The 23,139-nt window shown below is 44.9% G+C and overlaps 1 protein-coding gene across 1 annotated transcript in view; it reads right to left on the reverse strand.

The window, feature by feature from the left end:
* The window catches only part of ift122 (intraflagellar transport 122 homolog (Chlamydomonas)), a 232,907-nt gene that overhangs the window by 3,016 nt on the left and 206,752 nt on the right, over nt 1-23,139 (reverse strand). The window contains exons 26-29 of the mRNA XM_078210139.1: nt 9,143-9,271; nt 8,045-8,121; nt 1,140-1,304; nt 157-221 (exon numbers count right to left, since the gene is read on the reverse strand). Coding sequence (XP_078066265.1) covers nt 157-221; nt 1,140-1,304; nt 8,045-8,121; nt 9,143-9,271 — 436 coding nt within the window. The remainder of the gene's footprint in view (nt 1-156; nt 222-1,139; nt 1,305-8,044; nt 8,122-9,142; nt 9,272-23,139) is intronic.

Genomic DNA, 23,139 nt, shown 5'->3' on the forward strand with positions numbered 1-23,139 from the left:
AATATACACTTAGGCAGAGGAGAGTGGGTTGCTGTTGCCCAACAATCAAGTCTGAGTCTTTTGGACTGGAGGCAGTGAAGATGAGGGCTGTGCGAGGAAGACTGACCAAGGTAGAGAATCAGCGTGGTGCATAACTGACATTGGATCGGAACCTACCTTCTTTCTGCCAGGCAGGTGAAGTTAAAATCAGGGCTTGAGTAGCTGGCAGTTCGTAGGTTTAGCTGTAAGTGACTTGGGGGAAGAGATTGTAATTTTCAAGATCAGTGTAGAAGGCTGTAAGAAGATGTGGGTGGTGGGGGTTCTATGGAAGTGGTTAGAGATTAACTTTCCTGTAATTGAAGCATTCAAATTATGGGTGTAGAGAGGGAAAAAGAGGTGACCAGCTCAAGGGAGGAGAGCGTGAATATGGAAGCAGATTAGGCAGGACAGGAGGCAGATGAAGTCATTGGGGAGGTGTCAAGTGGAGCTGATAATGTTCCAAGTCACTGAGTATGAAGACTCTGTACAGAGAAGAGAGGGGATCTCTGGAAAGGAGGGAGGGGATCTCTGGAAAGGAGGGAGGGGATCTCTGGAAAGGAGGGAGGGGATCCCTGGAACGGAGGGAGGGGATCCCTGGAAAGGAGGGAGGGGATCCCTGGAAAGGAGGGAGGGGATCCCTGGAAAGGAGGGAGGGGATCCCTGGAAAGGAGGGAGGGGATCCCTGGAAAGGAGGGAGGGGATCCCTGGAAAGGAGGGAGGGGATCCCTGGAAAGGAGGGAGGGGATCCCTGGAAAGGAGGGAGGGGATCCCTGGAAAGGAGGGAGGGGATCCCTGGAAAGGAGGGAGGGGATCCCTGGAAAGGAGGGAGGGGATCCCTGGAAAGGAGGGAGGGGATCCCTGGAAAGGAGGGAGGGGATCCCTGGAAAGGAGGGAGGGGATCCCTGGAAAGGAGGGAGGGGAATCTCTGGAAAGGAGGGAGGGGATCTCTGGAAAGGAGGGAGGGGATCTCTGGAAAAGAGGGAGGGGATCTCTGGAAAGGAGGGAGGGAATCTCTGGAAGAAAGTTGATTGGGACTTGGGGGCATAGATGTTGCATAAGAGCATTTTAAATAAATTAATGAGGCGCAAGAAGAGTTATGATAAAAAATGTAAACATCCCACCTGGAAACATGTAGGGCACATGGTGATGGAGACATCAGGTAACAGTGATCGATAATAGTGCCACCTTAATGGCTTTGCCCAGCGTTTAATCAGAACATCCCTTCTGCTCATTGATTGTAGAACTTCCCTATTCACAATCACCGGGACAAAATCTGAGCCACCTTGCTGCAAGGAGAAATGCCGGGGAAAAAGATGAATTATAATTATTTGACTACACTGCCTATTATTTCCACAATACTCAAATGGAACTTGTGTCTTTGATGATGAAGAAGACTTGTGAGACACTCTGAAACGTTCAGTGCGTTTCTAGACTTTGTCTGCCTAAGTTCTACGATTCTGCAGAAAAGTCCTATAGTGAAAATAAGATCTGAATGTGGAAATCACAAACTACTGGAAAAGATGCAAGGAGATTTGATGGAGGTGTACAAGATTATGACAGGTTTGGATAAGGTTGACAAAAATCAGTTCCTTTTAGTTAGTGCTACAAGGGCGAGAGAACAGAAATGTAATAAGGTTGTGGGGATTAGATGCAGGGGGATGCGAGGAAGAACTTTTTTTTACACAGTCAGGCATAATGACCTGGGCGTTTCTGCCCATGAGAGTGCTGAAATGGAGATGACGAATGATTTAAAAAGGAAATTGGATGGGCACTAGAGGGAAATAAACTTGCAGGGATACGAGGGTAGAGCAGGACTGATTGGATTCAACGGGTCTAACCACCTCCTTATGTGCCATAATGACTCTGGGGTGAATTTTACAGGGGGAGGTGAGGTTACCTGGTTACAGCATCTTGTCAAGTTTAAAATGGGCTCCCCTGCAGCCATACTATGCTGGGGGTGGGACTTTGGCCATTCAGGTAGCTGGGAGAGCTGCTGGCCAATCTGACTAGCCAGCAGTGGAGTAGTCCCATCAACATCAGAACATAGTAGTAGCCACTGCTCGGGCTACTGCTTTGGGCGCTGCCTCACAGCGCCAGGGACCCGTGTTTGATTCCCAGCTTGAGACACTGTCTGTGCGGAGTCTGCACGTTCTCCCCGTGTCTGCATGGGTTTCCTCCAGATGCTCTGGTTTCCTCCCACAGTCCAAAGATGTGCGGGTTAGGTGGATTGGCCATGCTAAATTGCCCCTGAGTGTCAGAGGGGCTCGCTAGGGTAAATGCGTAGGGTTATGGGGATAGGGCCTGGGTGGGATTGTGGTCAGTGCAGATTCGATGGGCCGAACGGCCTTCTTCTGCACTGTAGGATTCTATGATATACAAGGAGTCCTGTGAACGAGGAGGAGGGATACCAGTCTTCAAGGTAAGTCTGGGGTTTTGGTTGAGGAGGAATTGAGGACACTAGCATATTGGGGAAGCGGGGAGAGGGGTGGGTGGGGGTGTTATAGTAGCCAGGGATTGAGGCACAAAGGAGGAACTCCATCTTGGATGGGGGTGACCCTGATGGATACAGGGGTACCTCCAAAGGAGGTATCCCTCCCCCTCTTGATGGCCTTTTAGTCTGAGCTGGTCGCCTTTCTATCATCACCCGACCAGTTATGGTGGTGGAGGGGAAATTAGGTCCTTAAGGTGACCTTTGATTTGGCCAAATAGGCAGAAAAGGACGGGTAAGCTGCCTGATGCCTTCTCTGACCTCCCAATTGTATGGGAGGACAGCTCGGGGTGGGCAGGGATGGATGGCCATAAAATTCCTCCATGGAAGTGAATGACAAGAACTATTCCTCACTCGGCATTGGATTAGGAACACAGCCCATTCTACAGAAATCTGAATTTAGACTGCAGTTTTAAATTAAATTTTAAACAAAGTTCTAGCATAATGTTTTGTAAAAATGACACACCCAAGTGTCACTGTCCTAATGTCCATTGACCATGATTATTGAAGACATTAAACTGAAGATGTCCTCTTGTGTCCACACATGCTGCACCATTCTCCAACCCTGATAAATGCTCCAGACAGTTCAGACAGTCCTGTTCTTGAACAATTGTAAACACTAATTTGAAATATTCCACTGAGAATTCAGTTTGTGATGTACCCTTGCTTGACAAGAAGCTCATGCCACAAAACCAGACTGTGAAGCTGCACTCTCTGAACTGATTCCTCTCTCTCTCTCAAAACCAGACTATGGAGTGTTGAACAAATACTTCACATCCATCTTCACCCAAGACAATGAGGATGAAAGTATGGAACTCAGGGAGAGAGACTGCAAAGTTCTTAAACAAATTGACATAGGGAGTGACAAGGTGTTGGCAGGCTTAAAAGTAGATGAATTGTGTCCCAGGCAGCTGTGGGAGGCAAGGGAGAAGATTGCAGGGGCTCTGACCCAAATTTTCAATTCTTCTCTGGCCACAGAGGAGGTGCCACAGGACTGGAGAACAGCTAATATGGTTCTGCTATTTATGCAGGGCTGTAGCGAGAAGCCAGGGATCTACCTACCAGTGAGTCTCACGTCAGCATTAGGGAAACTACAGGAGAAAATTCTGAAGGAGAGAATCTATCTTCACTTGGAGAGGTAAGATTTGATCAGGGATAGTCAGCATGGCTTTGCCAGGGGGAAGTCATGCCTTACAAATTTAATTGAATTGTTTGAGGAGGTGGCCAGTGTGTAGATGAGGGTCGTGCAGTCAATGCGGCACGGTAGCACAGTGGTTAGCACTGCTGCTTCACAGCTCCAGGGTCCCAGGTTCGATTCCCGGCTCGGGTCACTGTCTGTGTGGAGTTTGCACATTCTCCTCGTGTCTGCGTGGGTTTCCTCCGGGTACTCCGGTTTCCTCCCACAGTCCAAAGATGTGCGGGTTAGGTTGATTGGCCAGGTTAAAAATTGCCCCTTAGAGTCCTGAGATGCGTAGGTTAGAGGTATTAGCGGGTAAATAAGTGGGGGTGGGGCCTGGGTGAGATTGTGGTCGGTGCAGGCTCGATGGGCCGAATGGCCTCCTTCTGCACTGTAGGGTTTCTATGATTCTATGATAGTTTATATGGATTTCAGCAAAGCCTTGGACAAGGTCCCACATGGGAGATTTGTAAAGAGAGCAAATGCAGATGGGATACAGGGTAATTTGTTAAGATGGATTCAAAATTGACTCAGTTGTAGAAGACAGACAGCGATTACAGAAGGCTGCTTTAATGACTGGAATGATGTGGAGATGCTGGCGTTGGACTGGGGTAAACACAGTAAGAAGTCTCACAACACCAGGTTAAAGTCCAACAGGTTTATTTGGTAGTGAGCCAGTGTCCAGTTGCGTACCACAGGAATCTGTGTTGGGTTCCCTATTATTTGTCATTTATATAAACGACATAGATGACTATGTTGGGGGGTAGAATTAGTAAGTTTGCAGATGACACCAAGTGGCCGGGTGGTTAACAATGAGGTTGCGTGTCTTGGGTTACAGGAAGATATAAACGGAATGGTCAAATGGGCAGATGAATGGCAGATGGAATTTAACCTGAAAAGTGAGAGGTGATAATTTGTCAAGGAAGTATTCAATGAACGACATGACAGTTGGAAGTTTGAGGAACAAAGGAACCTTGGCGTGTTTGTCCATAGATATCTGAAGGCGGAAGGGCATATTGGTGAGCTGGTGAAAATAGTATATGGGACACTTGCCTTTACCAACTGAGGCATAAATTATAAAAACAGGAAAGTCATGTTGGAGTTGTATAGAACTTTGGTGAGGCCACAACTGGAGTATTGTGTGCATTTCTGGTTGCCACATTATAGGAAGGATATGATTGCACTGGAGAGGGTGCAGGGGAGATTCATCAGGATATTGCCTGGGATGGAACATTTAAGTTATGAAGAGAGATTGGATAGGCTTGGGTTGTTTCCATTGCAGTAGACAAAGAACAATACAGCACAGGAACAGGCCTTTGCCCCACCAAGCTTGCGCCAATGCACAGTTTCTATCCCTCTGTTTGCCTCCTGTTCACGTGTCTATCAAGATACACCTTGAATGTTGCTAACTTGCCTGTTTCCACCACCTCCACTGACAGTGTATTTCAGGCACTCCCCACCCTCTGTGTGAAAATCTTTCCTCACACGTCTCCCCTAAACTTACTACCTCTCACCTTAAACCTGTGCCCTCTTGTAGTTGACCTATCCAACCTATCTACACCTCTCATTAGAACATAGAACAGTACAGCACAGAACAGGCCCTTCGGTCATTATTTTGTAGGCTTCTGTCAGGTCACCCCTCAGCCTCCGTCTTTCTAGTGAAAACAATCCAAGTTTACCCAACCTCTCCTCATACCGAAAACCCCCCAGACCAGGCAACATCCTGGAAAACCTTCTTTACAAACTCTCCAAAGCATCTACATCCTTCTGGTATGTGGCGACCAGAACTGTTCGCAATATTCCAAATGCGGCCTAACTAAAGTTTTATACAGCTGTAACATAACTTGCCAACTCAATGCCCCGGCCAATGAAGGCAAGCATGCTATGCCTTCTTGACCACTTTATCCACCTGTGTTGCCATTTTCAGGGATCTATGGACCTGTATGCCCAGATCGCTCTGTATGTTAATACTCTGAAGGGTTCTGCCATTTACTATATAATTCACACTGAATTTGATCTTTCAAAATGCATCACCTCACATTTGTCTGGATTAAATTCCATCTGCCATTTCTCTGCCCAAGTCTGCAATCTATCTGTATCCTGCTGTATCATTTGACAATCCTTGGCACTATCTGCAACTCTGCCAATTTTTGCATCATCTGCAATCTTACCAATCAGACCACCTACATTTTCCTCCAGATCATTTATAAATATTACAAACAACAAAGGGTCCCAGCACTGATCCCTGTGGAACACGACAAGTCACTGATCTCCATTCTGAAAAGCACCATTACTCTCTGTCTTCTATGACAAAGACAGTTCTACATGCATCAGCCAGCAATCCCAGATCCCATGAGACTTTATCTTTTGCATTAGCCTGCCATGAGGGACCTTGTCAAATGCCTTACTAAAGTCCATGTAGACAACATCCACCTCCTTTTTCTCATAAATCATTCTTGTCACCTCCTCAAAAAACTCAATCAAGTTGGTGAGACATGACCTTCCCCACACAAAACCATGTTGTCTATCACTAACAAGTCCATTTGTTTCCAAATGCAAATAAATCCTCTCTCTCTCAGAGTCTCCTCCAACAGATTTCCCACCACTGACATCACGCCTGTAATTACCTGGATTATCTCTGTTTCCCTTCTTAAACAAAGGAACAACATAGGCCATTCTCCAGTCCTGTGGCAAAAGATATCTGTTAAGACCCCAGCTAATTCCTTCCTTGCCTCCCCAAGTATTCTGGGATAGATCCCATCCAAGACTGAGGGGCAACCTGATCAAGGTGTGCAAGATTATGAGGTGGATAGGGAGCAGCTCTTCCCCTGAGTTGAAAGGTCAGCCATGAGGGGACAAGTTCAAAGTGAAGGGCAGGAGGTTTAGGGGGGCATGTGAGGAAAAATATTTTTACCCAGATGGTGGTGATGGTCTGGAATGCACTGTCTGGGAGGGTGGTGGAGGTGGGTTGCCTCACACCCTTTAAAAAGTGCCTGGATGTGCACTTGGCATGTCATAACATTCAAGGCTATGGGAGAAGTGCTGATAAATGGGATTAGGTAGGTAGGTAGGTCAGATATTTCTCATGTGTCAGTGCAGACTCGATGGGCTAAAGGGCCTCTTCTGCAATGTATGATTCTGTGAAGCTGAGGAATCTGATTCCTCTCACTCTCAAAATCAGACTGTGAAGCTGCACTCTTTGATCTGATTCCTCTCACTCTTAGTGGTGAAGCTCACGCTATGTCATATGAGATAACAAACTGAGAGGGGGATGAGATGAATGCAGAACATGCATATCAAGTCTGCATTAATGTCAAGAATCTTGACACAGCTTAACTGCCTTTCTGAAACAATGTCAGCTGTCACTTAAAAAACATTTTCATATTGATGTTCCTGAAGTGTGTACAATAATTGATTATTAATTTGCTAATTGCTGATGTAAAACTAATAGTTTGATTTGTTACCTTTTTTGAAAATAGGGCAAAAGGTCAAAGTGTACATGCTGGCAACTCTCAGTGGGATGATCAGCTCCTATGGAGCCAATTCTGCTGAAGAAGTGTGGAGTTCCAGCGTAAATCTGCTCCCTGGAACTTCTGATGCTATTGCGACTCCCAACAGCAGCATGCGTCTCATTATTTGCCACTATTGTGATCAAAAATCTAGGCTGTTACCTGAGAACTTTAAAACACAGCTCTCTATTCTCTCATGCAAGTCACTGGATATGGTGAAAAATGTACAGCTCCCCGTGGAACACCACATTTCACTTCCTAACAAAACCAATTTCAATCCCAACTTGTAAGGTTGCTCTAATGCTGTTGTATTTCATTTCTATTAATAATCTTGTGCAAAACCTGATCAAATGCTTCTTTGAAGTATATCTAAGTAACATCCACAAACAATCCTTCATCTGTGTCAGTGCCCTCTCAAAAATGCAATGAGAAAGTCAGACATGACCTACCATTCACAAAGACATGCTGACTCTCTGACCAATTCAAGTGCTCAGTCCTTCTATCCCTAATGCTTCTATTACTTTCCTATTACTGACAGATTTTCCCTCTGACTGAAAGAATAGAGTGATATTTACAATTTCCAAAACTTTGGAAGTTAATGACAACATATCTGCAATTTCCTCATCTACATCATTTAATACCCTGGAGATCACTCCAAGTCACAAGATCAGAGTCTCATCATTTTTACCATTATCATTTTTTTAAATTTCTAATAAATTTAATATGTTCTCCCTCCCTTGATTTAGCTTTAGTTCTTTTGTACCAATGATATTTTGTTCTCTATCTTTACTGTGAAGGCAGATGAAAATGACTCCTAATGATATGCATTTTTGTTAATTTAACACCAGTTACCTCAAAGCTCAGCTTTGCAGTGAATGGGTCTGCTTCAACCTTGGCCATACTGTCATCCAGCTGCAGCGTCTGCACATCTACAAAGTGTCAAGGAAATATTTCAAAGGATATTGGGAAATACAGGTTCATAACCATAAGCAATTTACTTCAGTAGCATAACTGGATACCAGTCACAGCACCTGTATGTGGGTTTAACTTCTCATCTGAAAGATGGCACCTCCAGCAGTACAGCACATAGTACAGCACTGAACTGTCAACCTGAATTCAGTGCTTATGTCTCTGGAGCGAGTTTGAACTGATAACCTTTTGATTCAGATGTTGGAGTGTGATAACAGAGTCCATGTCATTTATTGTTGTGAGATGCGTTTTGCCTACCCACACCCCAGAAGAATTGATTTGGGGTGAAGTACAGTGGGTTGGACCTAAAATCTACAGCAGGAATTTTGTTGCAGGTGCTGAAGTGAGCCTTGTGATTGATTTAACTACCAATTCCAAGGTGAGCTGAGGACAAGCCAGCTCACCTTCTTTGACAGCAGCAACAGCATAGCTATGGATAAGCATTTTCTTACTCATGGCAACTGCCATACTCAGTGGCCACAGCTTTGTTTCCTTCACTTTTTAGGGCTGATACACCAGTCAATAAGCAAATAGTGTATTTCATGCCACCGATCTGGGTGGCACAGGGAGTTAGATTTGCACCAGCAGCAGGCACAGCCTGCACTGACAACTGCTAACAACTTTCCTTATTAGGGACACCGCTATTTAATACTCCAAAAGTGCAGACATTAAGCCACAGGCTAGGTAATTGATGAGATAATTATATTCTAATTATTTTGCCTCAATACGTTATTTCCCACAATTCCCCCACCCCATTTCTCTCTCTGAGTTACATACACCCATGCCCGACATGATCCCAGCTCTGACCGAAGGAACATCTAGGGGATGGACAAGTGTGGCCCAGATATGGCTTTCCCTCACATTTTCCAGTCTAGTCTTGGCAGTCTAGTCTCACTTGAGTGTAATTGGATAGGTGTTACTCTACATTGGTGCTTCAATGTGCCGCCCACTTTGCACAAGTTGATATTATAAAATGGATACCTCCAGTGTTCTTTTCCTGCCACCCGTCCTTTTTTAGTTCTGTCCTGGGCACCTCGCGATCAATCAGGGCCACTGCTTCCTCATCCGTAATTCCTTCTTCCAAATAGAACTGAACAAGTGGCAACACCTCTGTAAACACAGCGAGAAAACTTGTAAAACTTGTAAGACGTTTGATAAGGTGCCCCATAAAAGGCTGCTGAAGAAGATTAGGGCACACGGAGTTGGGGGTAATGTGTTAAAGTGGATTGGGGACTGGCTATCCGACAGGAAGCAAAGAGTCGGAATAAATGGGTGTTTTTCCGGTTGGAGGAAGGTAACTAGTGGCGTGCCGCAGGGATCGGTACTCGGGCCGCAACTATTTACCATTTATATAGATGATCTGGAGGAGGGGACGGAGTGTAGGGTAACGAAGTTTGCAGACGACACAAAGATAAGTGGAAAAGTGAATCGTGTGGAGGACGGAGAAGATCTGCAGAGAGATTTGGACAGGCTGAGTGAGTGGGCGAGGATATGGCAAATGGAGTATAACGTTGATAAATGCGAGGTTATACACTTTGGAGGAAATAATAACAAATGGGATTACTATCTCAATGGAAACAAATTAAAACATGCTACCGTGCAAAGGGACCTGGGGGTCCTTGTGCATGAGACGCAAAAGCCCAGTCTGCAGGTACAACAGGTGATCAAGAAGGCAAATGGGATGTTGGCCTATATCGCGAGGGGGATAGAATATAAAAGCAGGGATGTCTTGATGCACCTGTACAGGGCATTGGTGAGGCCGCAGCTGGAATACTGTGTGCAGTATTGGTCCCCTTATATGAGGAAGGATATATTGGCATTGGAAGGAGTGCAGAGAAGGTTCACCAGGTTGATACCGGAGATGAGTGGTTTGGATTATGAGGAGAGGCTGAGGAGATTGGGTTTGTACTCGTTGGAGTTTAGAAGGATGAGGGGGGATCTTATGGAGACTTATAAGATAATGCGGGGGCTGGATAGGGTGGAGGCGGAGAGATTCTTTCCACTTAGTAAGGAAGTTAAAACTAGAGGACACAGCCTCAAAATAAAGGGGGGTCGGTTTAAGACAGAGTTGAGGAGGAACTTCTTCTCCCAGAGGGTGGTGAATCTCTGGAATTCTCTGCCCACTGAGGTGGTGGAGGCTACCTCGCTGAATATGTTTAAAGCGCGGATGGATGGATTCCTGATCGGTAAGGGAATTAAGGGTTATGGGGATCAGGCGGGTAAGTGGTACTGATCCACGTCAGATCAGCCATGATCTTATTGAATGGCGGGGCAGGCTCGAGGGGCTAGATGGCCTACTCCTGCTCCTATTTCTTATGTTCTTATGTAAGACAAAAGCCCTGTGGAACGTTGTGTGTACCTCAAATGGATTTATGAATTTAGATCTGAACCTGAAAACCTTTTGTGAAATTCAGTATACACAGTAGGAAACAATAATGGCTTCACTGTTCTATTTTCAAACACAATTTTGTCAAGTACTATGAAATTTGAATGTGAACATTTCATCCAATATAGACCGCTTCAAACACGTGCTCCTGAAAGGATGTTTAATCAACTCTAATTCTGTGAAGACAATGCAAACTGCTACCCAGCCAGTTTCACCCCATTACATACAGTGGAGGATGAAATAACCCAAACCCTGTTGATTTATATCTCAAAAATGTGTCAAAAGCTTTGAGATGAAAAATCAAAAACTGGAATTATGACAACAATGGGTGTAAGACATGCTAGTTGAATTCTCTTTCGAGAATATACAAAAATGAGTTTAAAACTCACTCTGCCAGGTGTAAAAAAGGCATAAGCAGGAACAAGAAACTTGACAATCATCTAAGAACTCTGCTGGAAAAAAGCAGGAAGGATCTCTCTCTCTGAAACTGGTGTCTCTGAACAAAATCAACTCCAGAACTCTACCAATAACCACCCAACTTCAACAGGCACAACATTCCTCACCTCATGGACAAGCAAAGAACTTACTTGTATATTCTAACATTTCTTTGGGCTCTAATTTTCTCATGTCTGATATTTGTATGTGTGTGCTGTTGTCTTTTTATTCTCACATTTTAGAACCATCTTACGCTTTGACTCAAGAAAACTTTGTTTGATTGGCTCCTTATTAAAAAATAAATACATTTGGCTGGAATTGATATCTACAGGAAAAGAATTGTTAAAACCTTTGCTGCAACTAATCAAGGAGGCTGAATAAAAGCCAATTCACTCCCCCTCACCTAGTTGTAACAATTGTGTCACTCCATTTAAGTATGGGACAAGAATAAATATCTGATGTGGAATCCTGGATAATTTTCCCACTTGAGTTAATGAGGTTAATTGTAGCCCTCCAGTGTCATTTGACTCGTCTTCTAATTCAACACAAAAGAGGAGTTCATTTTGGACAGCCTCCTGTTTTTACTGTATTACACAAGAGGCATGGTCAGTGTTTTATTGGGAGATGTGATATAGCAAATTGAAGTTTGAAAGAATAACTAACAACCATAACATGGGCTGTTCCCCCTTGCCTCAGAACCTTAGGCGAAAGATTAGGAAAGTAGGATTGAGTATTTACTTAAACTCCAATCCTGGCCAGTGTCTGTGCTTGTCTTGGGAGATCAAAAGACGGGAAAAAGGAAAAAATCTTCCAATATCTGACTCTTAATATAGCAAGCTACTATAGTTCTCATACATCTTAAATGTCAAAATCTATGGCAACAAAACAACTGAACATCCTCAAGAATTCTACCAATAGAACGACAGAGGTTTGCAGCACAAAAAGAGTCCATTGGTCAATTGTGTTTGGGTCAACTTTTCACTAAATCAAGCTAATGCTAATCCCACTGGGGCAGCATGGTGGCACAGTGGTTAGCACTGCTGCCTCACAGTGCCAAGGACCCGGGTTTTATTCTGGCCTTGGGTGACTGTCTGTGTGGGTTTCCTCCCACAGTTCAAAGATGTGCAAATTAGGTGGATTCGCCATGGTAAATGTGTGGGGTTACAAGGACGAAGGGATTGTGGATAAAATGCTCACTTGGTTTATCGGTTTCCTCCGGGTGCTCTGGTTTCCTCCCACAGTCCAAAGATGTGCAGGGTAGGTTGACTGGCCATGTTAAATTGACTCGAGTCTCATGGGATTAGCAGGGTAAAATGTGTGGGGCTACGGGAATAGGGCCAGGGTGGGATTGTGGTCAGCACAGACTTGACGGGCCGAATGGCCTCCTTCTGTGCTGTAGGGATTCTATCAATGATTCGGAGAGTCAGTGCAGACTTGATGGGCGAATGGCCGCCTCATACACTATAGTGATTCTATGGATTCTATGTTCCAACCTCTTCTCTGAGCACTGTATCAATCTTAACTAATCCCAATTATAAATAGAAACCAAGCCAGTTAGCAAAGTCAAAACCAATACAGAGCTTTTCTTTACGAAGAGAGTTTGTTAACTTTCTGTGCCACAGTGTTCTCGCTGTTTATATGTGACCAAAGTACTGGATGAAACAATGCCCTTCACCTGTGTATGTTAACAATATAATTAACACACCATTAACACCAGTGTCCTATCCATTCTCCCCATAATACTGTATCTTTCTGTTTCCATGTTTTGTTCAATTTTCTCTTAAAGAGACTTACCTATCCCCCACAATGAAGCATTCCATGTCCCAAAAAACGTTTTTGTAAAGAAATTCTTACGCTCTCCTCACCTTTTTAGTGACAATTATAAGTTGATAAGCCAACATCACTGACTCCCTAACCAGAGTCACAGAGAAAGAGTCATAAAGCAATACAGCACAGAAATAGGCCCTCTGGCCCAACTGGTCCATGCCCACCATGGTGCCCTCCCAGCTAGTCCCAATTGCCCGCATTTGGCCCATATCCCTCTAATCTCTTCCCATCCATGTACTTATCCAAATGCTTTTTAAATGTTGTTATTGTACCTGCCTCAACCACTTTCGCTGGCAGCTCATTCCATATACACCCCACCCTCTGCGTGAAGAAGTTGCCCCTCAGGTCCCTTTAAATCTTTCCCCTCTCACCTTAAACCTATGCCCTCTACTTTTCAATTCCCCTTCCCTGGGAAAAAGACAATGTGCTTTTATCCTAACTATGCCCCTCAGGATTTTATACACCTCAATAAGGTCACCCCACATTCTCCTACATTCCAAGGAATAAAACCTGGCCAACCTCTCCCTATAACTCAGGCCCACTAGTCCTGGAAACATCCTCGTAAATCTCCTTTGCACTCTTTCCAGTTTATCAATGTCTTTCCTATAACAATGTGACCAAAACTGTAAGCAATACTCCCGAGTGCGGCCTCACCAATGATTTATACAACTGTAACATAGTGATCCAACTCCTAAACGCAATACGCTGACTGATGGAGGCCAGTGTGCTAAATGCCTTCTTCACCACCCTGTCAAGCTGTGATGCCGCTTTAAAGAACTATGTACTTGTAACTCCTAGGTCCCTCTGTTCCTCAACACTCCCCAGTGTCCTACCATTCACTCTACAAGTCCTACCCTGGTTTGACTTTCCAAAATGCAACACTTCACACTTACCTGTATGAAAATCCATTTGCCAAACCTCGGCCCACTTCCCTAACTGATTATGATCCCCCTGTAATTTTTGATAACCTTCTTCACTATCAACGATACCTCCTAGTTTAGTGTCATCCGTAAGCTTACTAACCATGCCTCGTACATTCACATCAAAATCATTTATATAAATAACAAATAACAAAGGGTCATAATACCGACCCCTGAGGCACACCACTAGTCACAGGTCTTCAGTCTGAGAAACAACCATCGACCATCACACTCTGCTTCCTCCCATTGAGCCAATTTTGAATCCAATTAGCTAGCTCTCCCTGGATCCCATGCGATCTTACCTTCCAGACTAGCCTGCCATGCGGGACCTTGTCAAAGGCCTTACTAAAGTCCATATAGATAACATCTGCTGCCCTACCCTCATCCATCCTCATGGTTATCGCTACAAAAAACTCTAAAAGACTCATCAGACATGACTTACCACGCTCAAAGCTGTGCTGACTATACCTAATCAGACCATGACTATCCAAATGTTGGCAGATCCTGTCTCTCAGAATCCCCTCCAGTAACTTACCCAGCACTGATGACAGGCTCACTGGCCTGTAATTCCCTGGCTTGTCTTCGCTATCCTTCTTAAACAATGGAACAACATTAGCCACCCTGCAGTCTTCCGGAACTTTGCCAGTGGAAAGAGATGAAGCAAATATCTCTGCAAGGGCCTCTGCAATTTCTTCCCTAGCCTCCCATAAGATCCACTTGATCAGTGCTTTAATGCTGTAAATACCTCCTCCCTAGTAATATGCATGTGGCCCAAGACATCACCACTTGTTTAGCATCGTGATTTTCTCCTCAGTAAACACCGAGGAGAAATATTAAAAACCTCTCCCATCTCCTGTGGCTCCACAGACAGCTATGCTAATCTTTCAAGTGACCTATTCTCTCCCTCGCCACCCATTTACTCTTAATAAAGCTATAGGATCTCTTGGGATTTTCTTTAACCTTACCTGCCAGATCCATCTCAGACCCTCTTTTTGCCCTTCTGATTTCCCTCTCAAGTGTACTCTTACATTTTTTATGGTTATCGAGGGATTCACTTCTCCCCAATTGCCTAAACCCAATATATGCTTCCTTCTTTTTCCTGACCAGAGCCTCAATATCCTTTGTCAGCCAGGGATTCCTAAACTTGCCAGCCTTTCCCTTCAACTTTACAGGAACATACTGTCCCTGGACTCCTGATATCACACTTTTAAAAGCCTCCCATATGCCAGTCATTCCTTTCTCTTCAAACAGACTCACCCAATCGACCTCTGCTAGATCCAGCCTTATGCCCCCAAAATTGACCCTGCTCCAGTTTAGGACCTTAACCTGTGGACCCACCCTATCTTTTTCATATCTATTTTAAACCTAATAGTGTTATGGCTACTGTACCCAAAGTGCTCCCCAACTGACACTTCAATCACTTCCCCTACCTCGTTTCCTAAGAGGAGATCCAGTGTTGCACCCTCCCAAGTAGGGTTCTCTATATATTTATTCAGGAAACTGAGGAAATAATATTCTCCTGATGCACACTATTGAAAGTCATTCACAATTTTAAAACTCTATTAAATGCCTTCTCTATTCCCTCGGATACAGTTCCTCATAACTATCCTGATAAACTGTAGTTTCCAAACCTGTGAAATCTACACTGAATGTCCTATATGGCTTTAATGCCTTTTCATTAATGGGGCTTCCAAAATTGCACACACTAACTGGGTTAATCCACATTTTATACAAAATTTACCATTGGCCATTTTACCCTTGTACTCTTTGTCTCGACCCATAAAGCTAAATATGGCTTGCCCTTTTAAAGTGCTATATCTACCTATAATCCCACTTTCAGGGAGTTAGGTCTTTGAACCCTAGATCTCTCTTATGTATTCACACACTTCAGTGACTGTGTATTGACTATGCACACCATTCCTCTCAAAATAATTACCTCCACTTATCCACATTAAATTGCAACTGCCACTGCCTACCCAAGCTAGGGTTGTACCACATGAAGTGTATTGTTAACACACTTCAAATTATGTAAGTTAGTTTATTACCAAGAAAAGAAAGTTCTCAGGAGCTGCTATAATTAGCCTCCCTATCTGGGTTGAGAAAGGGAGGAAAAAGCTCGAATCCACTTCCTGTTCCTATCCCAGTGGCCCTACTCATGCATATGGATCAGGTGCAAGGCCAACCTGAATGGGTTGTGATAGTAGCTGTCATGTGATACTGGATGTTTCAGAGCCTCAGTGGTGGTCCCAATTCACGCAGTTCCTCCAACAGCTCTGTGAAAGTCACTTAAGAAATGCAACCATTCTAAATGGCAATGGAAATTGTTTTATAAGGCTGCACATTTGGCTCACTTGTTATCTTGTTTTCCATCCCTCCTTATTTATATCCCCTTTTGGATGGGGTGGCATGGTGGCACAGTGGTTAGCACTGTCCCTCACAGCGCCAGGGACCTAGGTTTGATTCCAGGCTTGGGTCACTGTGTGGAGTTTGCACGTTCTCTCCCTGTCTGCATGGGTTTCCTCCAGGTGCTCCGGTTTCCTCCCACAGTTTGAAAGACACGCTGGTTAGGTGCATTGGCCATGCTAAATTCTCCCTCAATGTACCTGTAAAGGCGCCAGAGTGTGGCATCTAGGGGATTTTCACAGTAACTTTGTTGCCGTATTAATGTCAGCCTACTTGTGTCACTAATACAATAAACTTAAAAATTTATGGTCCAAAGTTAACCTTAGGTTATAAAGCTCAATCACAAAGTGCAAATGGCCCAAAGAAGCAATAACAAAAACCAAAGCAAAAGAAAGATGCATTGTACTTTACTTAAAGGGTTGGAAAAAAAAAATCATATAATCTAGCTTACTCTTCAACACAGACACTTGCTGAGCCAACACTTGGCAACAAAATGCTGAAATGTATATGATCTTTATAATGTAGAGTGATTTATCTCCCTATAATTTATGCTTTAAGTACAGATTATGCTTTGAAATGAACTGCATGTAGGCATTCACAGAACAAATCCCCGATACATATATGTCATGCTCTTCAAATGGTCAAACAGATCAGCTAAAAACAATACTAGATCTGCTAATCTTGTTAGAAGATCTGTATCCTGGCAACTAACAGGATTTATCGCTCTGTAATAAATTCAAGGTGAATTACATGAAGGGCACCTGATTCTGCAGAATTTCACTTTATCAAAAGGATTTAAAACTCCTAATAAAAATAAAAAATGATAAAACAAGAAGTCTAAGACTGAAAATAAATAATCGTTGAGATTTATAAGATCTATCAACACCTTGCTTTCACTAAAAATTAAGGATATTGGGGAAAATGGATTTATTGTTTCACTTTTTAAGCTGCTTGAATATTTATTGCTTAACAATTGAATATAGAACATAGAACAGTACAGCACAGAACAGGCCCTTTGGCCCACGATGTTGTGCCGAGCTTTATCTGAAACCAAGATCAAGCTATCCCACTCCCTATCATCCTGGTGTGCTCCATGTGCCTACCCAATAACCGCTTAAATGTTCCTAAAGTGTCTGACTCCACTATCACTGCAGGCAGTCCATTCCACACCCCAACTACTCTCTGAGTAAAGAACCTACCTCGGACATCCTTCCTATATCTCCCACCATGAACCCTATAGTTATGCCAATATATGTTCACACTTGGGGAAAACTTTACTTCAGTCGTTCTATATAGGCGCAGATTTAAATAGAGTGACTAAAGCTATTCGGACTAGCTAATGTTGCAACCTGATTCAATTTTTCCTGACACCAAGTTCCCCTCCAAGCCACCCACAATCCTGACTTGAAACTATATCGCTACTCCTTCACTGTCACTAGGTCCAAATCCTGGAGTGCCCTCCTTAACAGCACTGTGGGTGTACCTACATCAAATGGACTGCAGTGGTTCAAGGACGCAGCTCACTACCACCTTCTCAAGGACAATTAGGGATGGACAATAAATGCTGGCCTAACCAGCAATGCCCACATCCTGTGAATGGATAAATAAAATTTATGGGTTTGAGGGGAAAAAAATCACTGCTTAAGCATAAAAGGGAAAACCCAATGTCAGTGTAACCTGGATTAGAATCTATAATCTGTGATGATCCTGTTAACTGCTTAATTCTGGTTGTTAGAGGATATGTGCAATCGGATTATATGTTTCACTACACTTTTCCATACCGAAGAAGAAAACAGTCTGGGATTTGTGTCCACAGGAACAAAATATTTCAATTAATTGGGCTAAATAAACAGGATACTTAAAATGAACTTTCATGACCTCAGGATGTCAAAAGCACTTGAAGATAATGGATTACAACCACTGTTATTTTATAGGAAAGTGCAGCAGCTAAATTGTATGCAGCAAGGTTCCACAAGTAATAAAGAGATAGCCATCAGCCAGGACATCAGGAGAATTCCTGTCGTATTTCAAATAGTGCCCTGAGATTTCAATGTTCACCTGAATACATGGCTGGGGCTTCAGTCTAATGTTTCTGCATTGCAGGAGTTAACAGACCTATTATTCTGTTCAGGGTGGCACAGTGGTTAGACTGGGGTTGTTCTCCTTGGAAAGACGGAGAATGAGGGGAGATCTAATAGAGGTATACAAGATTATGAAGGGTATAGATAGGGTGAACAGTGGGAAGCTTTTTCCCAGGTTGGAGGTGACGATCACGAGGGGTCACGGGCTCAAGCTGAGAGGGGCGAAGTATAACTCAGACATCAGAGGGACGTTTTTTACACAGAGGGTGGTGGGGGCCTGGAATGCGCTGCCAAGTAGGGTGGTGGAGGCAGGCACGCTGACATCGTTTAAGACTTACCTGGATAGTCACATGAGCAGCCTGGGAATGGAGGGATACAAACGATTGGTCTAGTTGGACCAAGGAGCGGCACAGGCTTGGAGGGCCGAAGGGCCTGTTTCCTGTGCTGTACTGTTCTTTGTTCTTTGTTCTTTGTTTGTTTGTTAGCACTGCTGCTTCACAGCTCCAGGGACCTGGGTTCGATTCCCGGCTTGGGTCACTGTCTGTGTGGAGTTTGCACATTCTCCTCGTGTCTGCGTGGGTTTCCTCCGGGTGCTCCAGTTTCCTCCCACAGTCTGAAAGATGTGCGGGTTAGGTTGATTGGCCATGCTAAAATTGCCCCTTAGTGTCTTGAGATGTGTAGGTTAGAGGGATTAGCGGGTAAATATGTAGGGATATGGGGGTAGGGCCTGGGTGGGATTGTGGTCGGTGTTGACTTGATGGGCCGAATGGCCTCTTTCTACACTGTAGGGTTTCTATGATTCTATGATTTCTTCTCAAGAACATTCCCTCAGTACTCCAATAATCAGCCTGGATTATTTGCTGTAATCCTGGAAGAGTATAAACCCACAAACGTTTGACTCAGAGGCGAGAGAGTGGTCACTCTCATTAGATTTGTATCAGTAAAACTGAATGAACAGTAGGAGCTGTAAAAGATTGCATTAGGATGTGGACAAATATTATGCTGCAGTGAAGCAATAATTGAAAATGCACAAACACATACACGGTTTGTCTCCCACGTGAGAATAAATTATATAAAATGGGAGCTCACTTCAAGGTTGAGCTGGTTACAGCAGTGGCGTCACAGACCAGGATGATCTCAGGGTCCGTAGCCACTCTGTCCTGATCTTTAGTAGAATTATCACAACTGAACTCAGGTCTTATTAACTAAGAATATGATAGTCTGTTTCAGCAGACACCTACTGGAATTGTATTCGTGCAGAGATCCTGAGAGCATGGTGGGGTCTGACTGTGAAACTGGGTAACTTGCTAACATTAACTATGTAGGCTCACACCGAATGGCCAATTAGGCAAGGTGTGGGAGGCTACCTCCGAAAGTGTACATTGGTAAAGAGCCAATGCACCAAAAAATATGGGGAAATCAAAAAATGCATTGGCCAACCTGAGTGCTGAAATGCCTCATCTGCAATGCGTTTAGATTCTGTTAAAGCTTATATGGAGCAAGAGAGCTTGTCACAGACCATTAAATTAGAAAGTGAGCACTTGTGGAGTCAACAGTAGGGCAGAAAGTTCTGGTGAAAGGTGACAGAACAGCGATACAGTTGTTCAGTACGCTGCATTGGAGTGTACTAGGTGACAGAGAAAAAAGCACTACTGAGCAGGATTAGCTGGTGGAGGCATGAGAAGAAAGATATTGCTGGCTGGAGACTCAGGACGCAGCTGAAGAAATAGAGCATGTGCGTTCTGTTTTTGAAAGAGTATCCAGCCTTGGAGCATGCCTGAAGGGCAATATAAGATAAATGAATGAAATATATTGGAAGATGGTTTTACGGCACTGCAGCCGTTGCTACATTGCTACTCCAAAAGCATCTACATTGAAGCTCCAAAGACCCCGAAGGGCAATCTCTGCCAATAGAGACAGGAGTTGTCCTTTCTTCTGCCTTCAATGGGCTTAGCAACCAGTTACAAACAATCCTGCTGTTGGGCATCACTAACCTCATTCGTAATTTCTTGCCTGCCCCAAGTTCAACAACTTTGGAGTACTTTCCAAGTCCTGTCAGAAGAAGTTTTTGTGCAAAGAGCACATTTGGCTAGAAACATTTGGGGCAAGCACCTCCCAAAGCTCACAGAACAACGAGCTGCGAGTCGCAATCTTATGGCATTTAGTAGAAGGAAAGTGTCAGGATGCGATTCTCGAGAACAGGGGTGAGGCTGGGCGAGCATGAACTCACCGGGGAAGCTGGTTGAGAGCTCTTGGGGCGCCATTGCACAGGCGCCCCGCTCTCCCAGTGTACTGGGAGGTCTTCTATCACCAGCCGCCATGGACATCGGAAACCATCCCTCTCACATAATCCTCTACCGCTCACCCCGTGCCGGTCAATCTCTCCCACCCCCATCCTCTGCCACTGATAGCGAACCCTGCAGATTTCCCCCTCTCTGCCCTGCCCGATCAGCACCCATACAGAGATCTCCCATCCCCAATCACCACCCCTGCAGATTTTACCCCCTATCTGATCAACACCCCTGCAGATTTCACCCCCCATCAATCACCACCCCAGCAGAACTCCCCCTCCCCCATTCTGCATCCCTGCAGAGCTCCCCCTCCCCGATTACCACCCTTGCAGAGTTTCCCCCCTTCCCCCCTCTCTGATCACTACCGCTGTAGAGTTCCCCCCTTTCCCCGCATCAGCACCCCTGCAGAGTTGTTCTTTCCTTCCCCCCCTTATTGCAACAAAGCAGCCTCTAGTGCAGTGGTTCCCAAACTTTTTTCACTGGGCCGCACTTTCGGAATAAAAATTTGCTCGCGCCACACCGAATATTTTATTCATAAGAAATACATTCAAAAACAAAAAAAAAACAACTCCGAGCAGTGCTTGATTCATAACATAGAACACAACTACTTTATAATATGATCATGGGACATCCAGAAAGTATAAAACAATGCAGCAACATAAAAACATCTATCCATTATTAAATGTTTCTTTGATTGTCCTTGAATCTTCCCGCCACACTTGCCATCCTCTCTCGCCGCACCAGTGTGGCGCGCCGCACCCTTTGGGAACCACTGCTCTAGTGATTCTCACTGGAATGGACCCTCTGGGTGCGTGACACACCCAAATTGCATGCAGCTGAACTCCCTTAACAAGGGAGAGCTCCATATAAGCTTTAACAATGGACACACAGGCAGTCACGCCAAAGAGATGGCACCTTGAAGAACTGCTCCCAGGTTTACCGAGGGAGGGCTGGACCATATGCTAGATGTAGTGGAGCGGAGGAAGGACACATTCTTCCCTCCGAGCCCAACGTGACCTGGAAGATGGTGGTGGTGGCAGTCAGTGCCCGTCCACTGGCACATAGGATTGGCCGTCGGTGCTGGAAGAAAATGAATGATTTCATTTGGGCAGCAAGGGTGAGTATCCATTCCGCCCTGGCATTGGTCTCAAATGTCCTGCCTGCAATGTCCATCCACCCCCTCTCACCCCATGGCCTTCCAGCACCTGACCCCCTAGCACCTGCCTCCGATCCGTCTGGCACACCCCATCACAACTCTGACTGCCAAGGCACAGCCCCACCCAACTGTCCCCATCCCTGTCAATCCCCCTTTTGTCCCCCACAAGAGAAGATGGCCCATAACTGCTAGGAGCAGAAGACAGGGGGTGGGGTACTCGACCTGCAAATCCTCACTCCCTTTAAGAGAGCCCTGGATCTGGCAGGGGCGGAGGAGGACAGGATCTTATCTGACAGCTAGGTCGGCATGCAACATAGAAGTGAGCGTCCATCAATCCTTAATTCATAAGACATATACAAAGAACAAAGAACAGTACAGCACAAGAAACAGGCCCTTCGGCCCTCCAAGCCTGTGCCGCTCCTTGGTCCAACTAGACCAATCGTTTGTATCCCTCCATTCCCAGGCTGCTCATGTGACTATCCAGGTAAGTCTTAAACGATGTCAGCGTGCCTGCCTCCACCACCCTACTTGGCAGCGCATTCCAGGCCCCCACCACCCTCTGTGTAAAAAACGTCCCTCTGATGTCTGAGTTATACTTCGCCCCTCTCAGCTTGAGCCCGTGACCCCTCGTGATCGTCACCTCCGACCTGGGAAAAAGCTTCCCACTGTTCACCCTATCTATACCCTTCATAATCTTGTACACCTCTATTAGATCTCCCCTCATTCTCCGTCTTTCCAAGGAGAACAACCCCAGTCTACCCAATCTCTCCTCATAGCTAAGACCCTCCATACCAGGCAACATCTTGGTAAACCTTCTCTGCACTCTCTCCAATGCCTCCACGTCCTTCTGGTAGTGCGGCGACCAGAACTGGACGCAGTACTCCAAATGTGGCCTAACCAGCGTTCTATACAGCTGCATCATCAGACTCCAGCTTTTATACTCTATACCCCGTCCTATAAAGGCAAGCATACCATATGCCTTCTTCACCACCTTCTCCACCTGTGTTGCCACCTTCAACGATTTGTGGACTTGAACACCTAGGTCCCTCTGTGTTTCTATACTCCTGATGACTCTGCCATTTATTGTATAACTCCTCCCTACATTATTTCTTCCAAAATGCATCACTTCGCATTTATCCGGATTAAACTCCATCTGCCACCTCTCCGCCCAATTTTCCAGCCTATCTATATCCTGCTGTATTGCCCGACAATGCTCTTCGCTATCCGCAATTCCAGCCATCTTTGTGTCATCCGCAAACTTGCTGATTACACCAGTTACACCTTCTTCCAAATCATTTATATATATCACAAATAGCAGAGGTCCCAGTACAGAGCCCTGCGGAACACCACTGGTCACAGACCTCCAGCCGGAAAAAGACCCTTCGACCACTACCCTCTGTCTCCTATGGCCAAGCCAGTTCTCCACCCATCTCGCCACTTCTCCTTGTATCCCATGAGCCTTAACCTTCTTAACCAACC

The sequence above is a fragment of the Mustelus asterias genome, chromosome 3 (genome assembly GCF_964213995.1).
Source record: "Mustelus asterias chromosome 3, sMusAst1.hap1.1, whole genome shotgun sequence".
Lineage (NCBI taxonomy): Eukaryota > Metazoa > Chordata > Chondrichthyes > Carcharhiniformes > Triakidae > Mustelus > Mustelus asterias.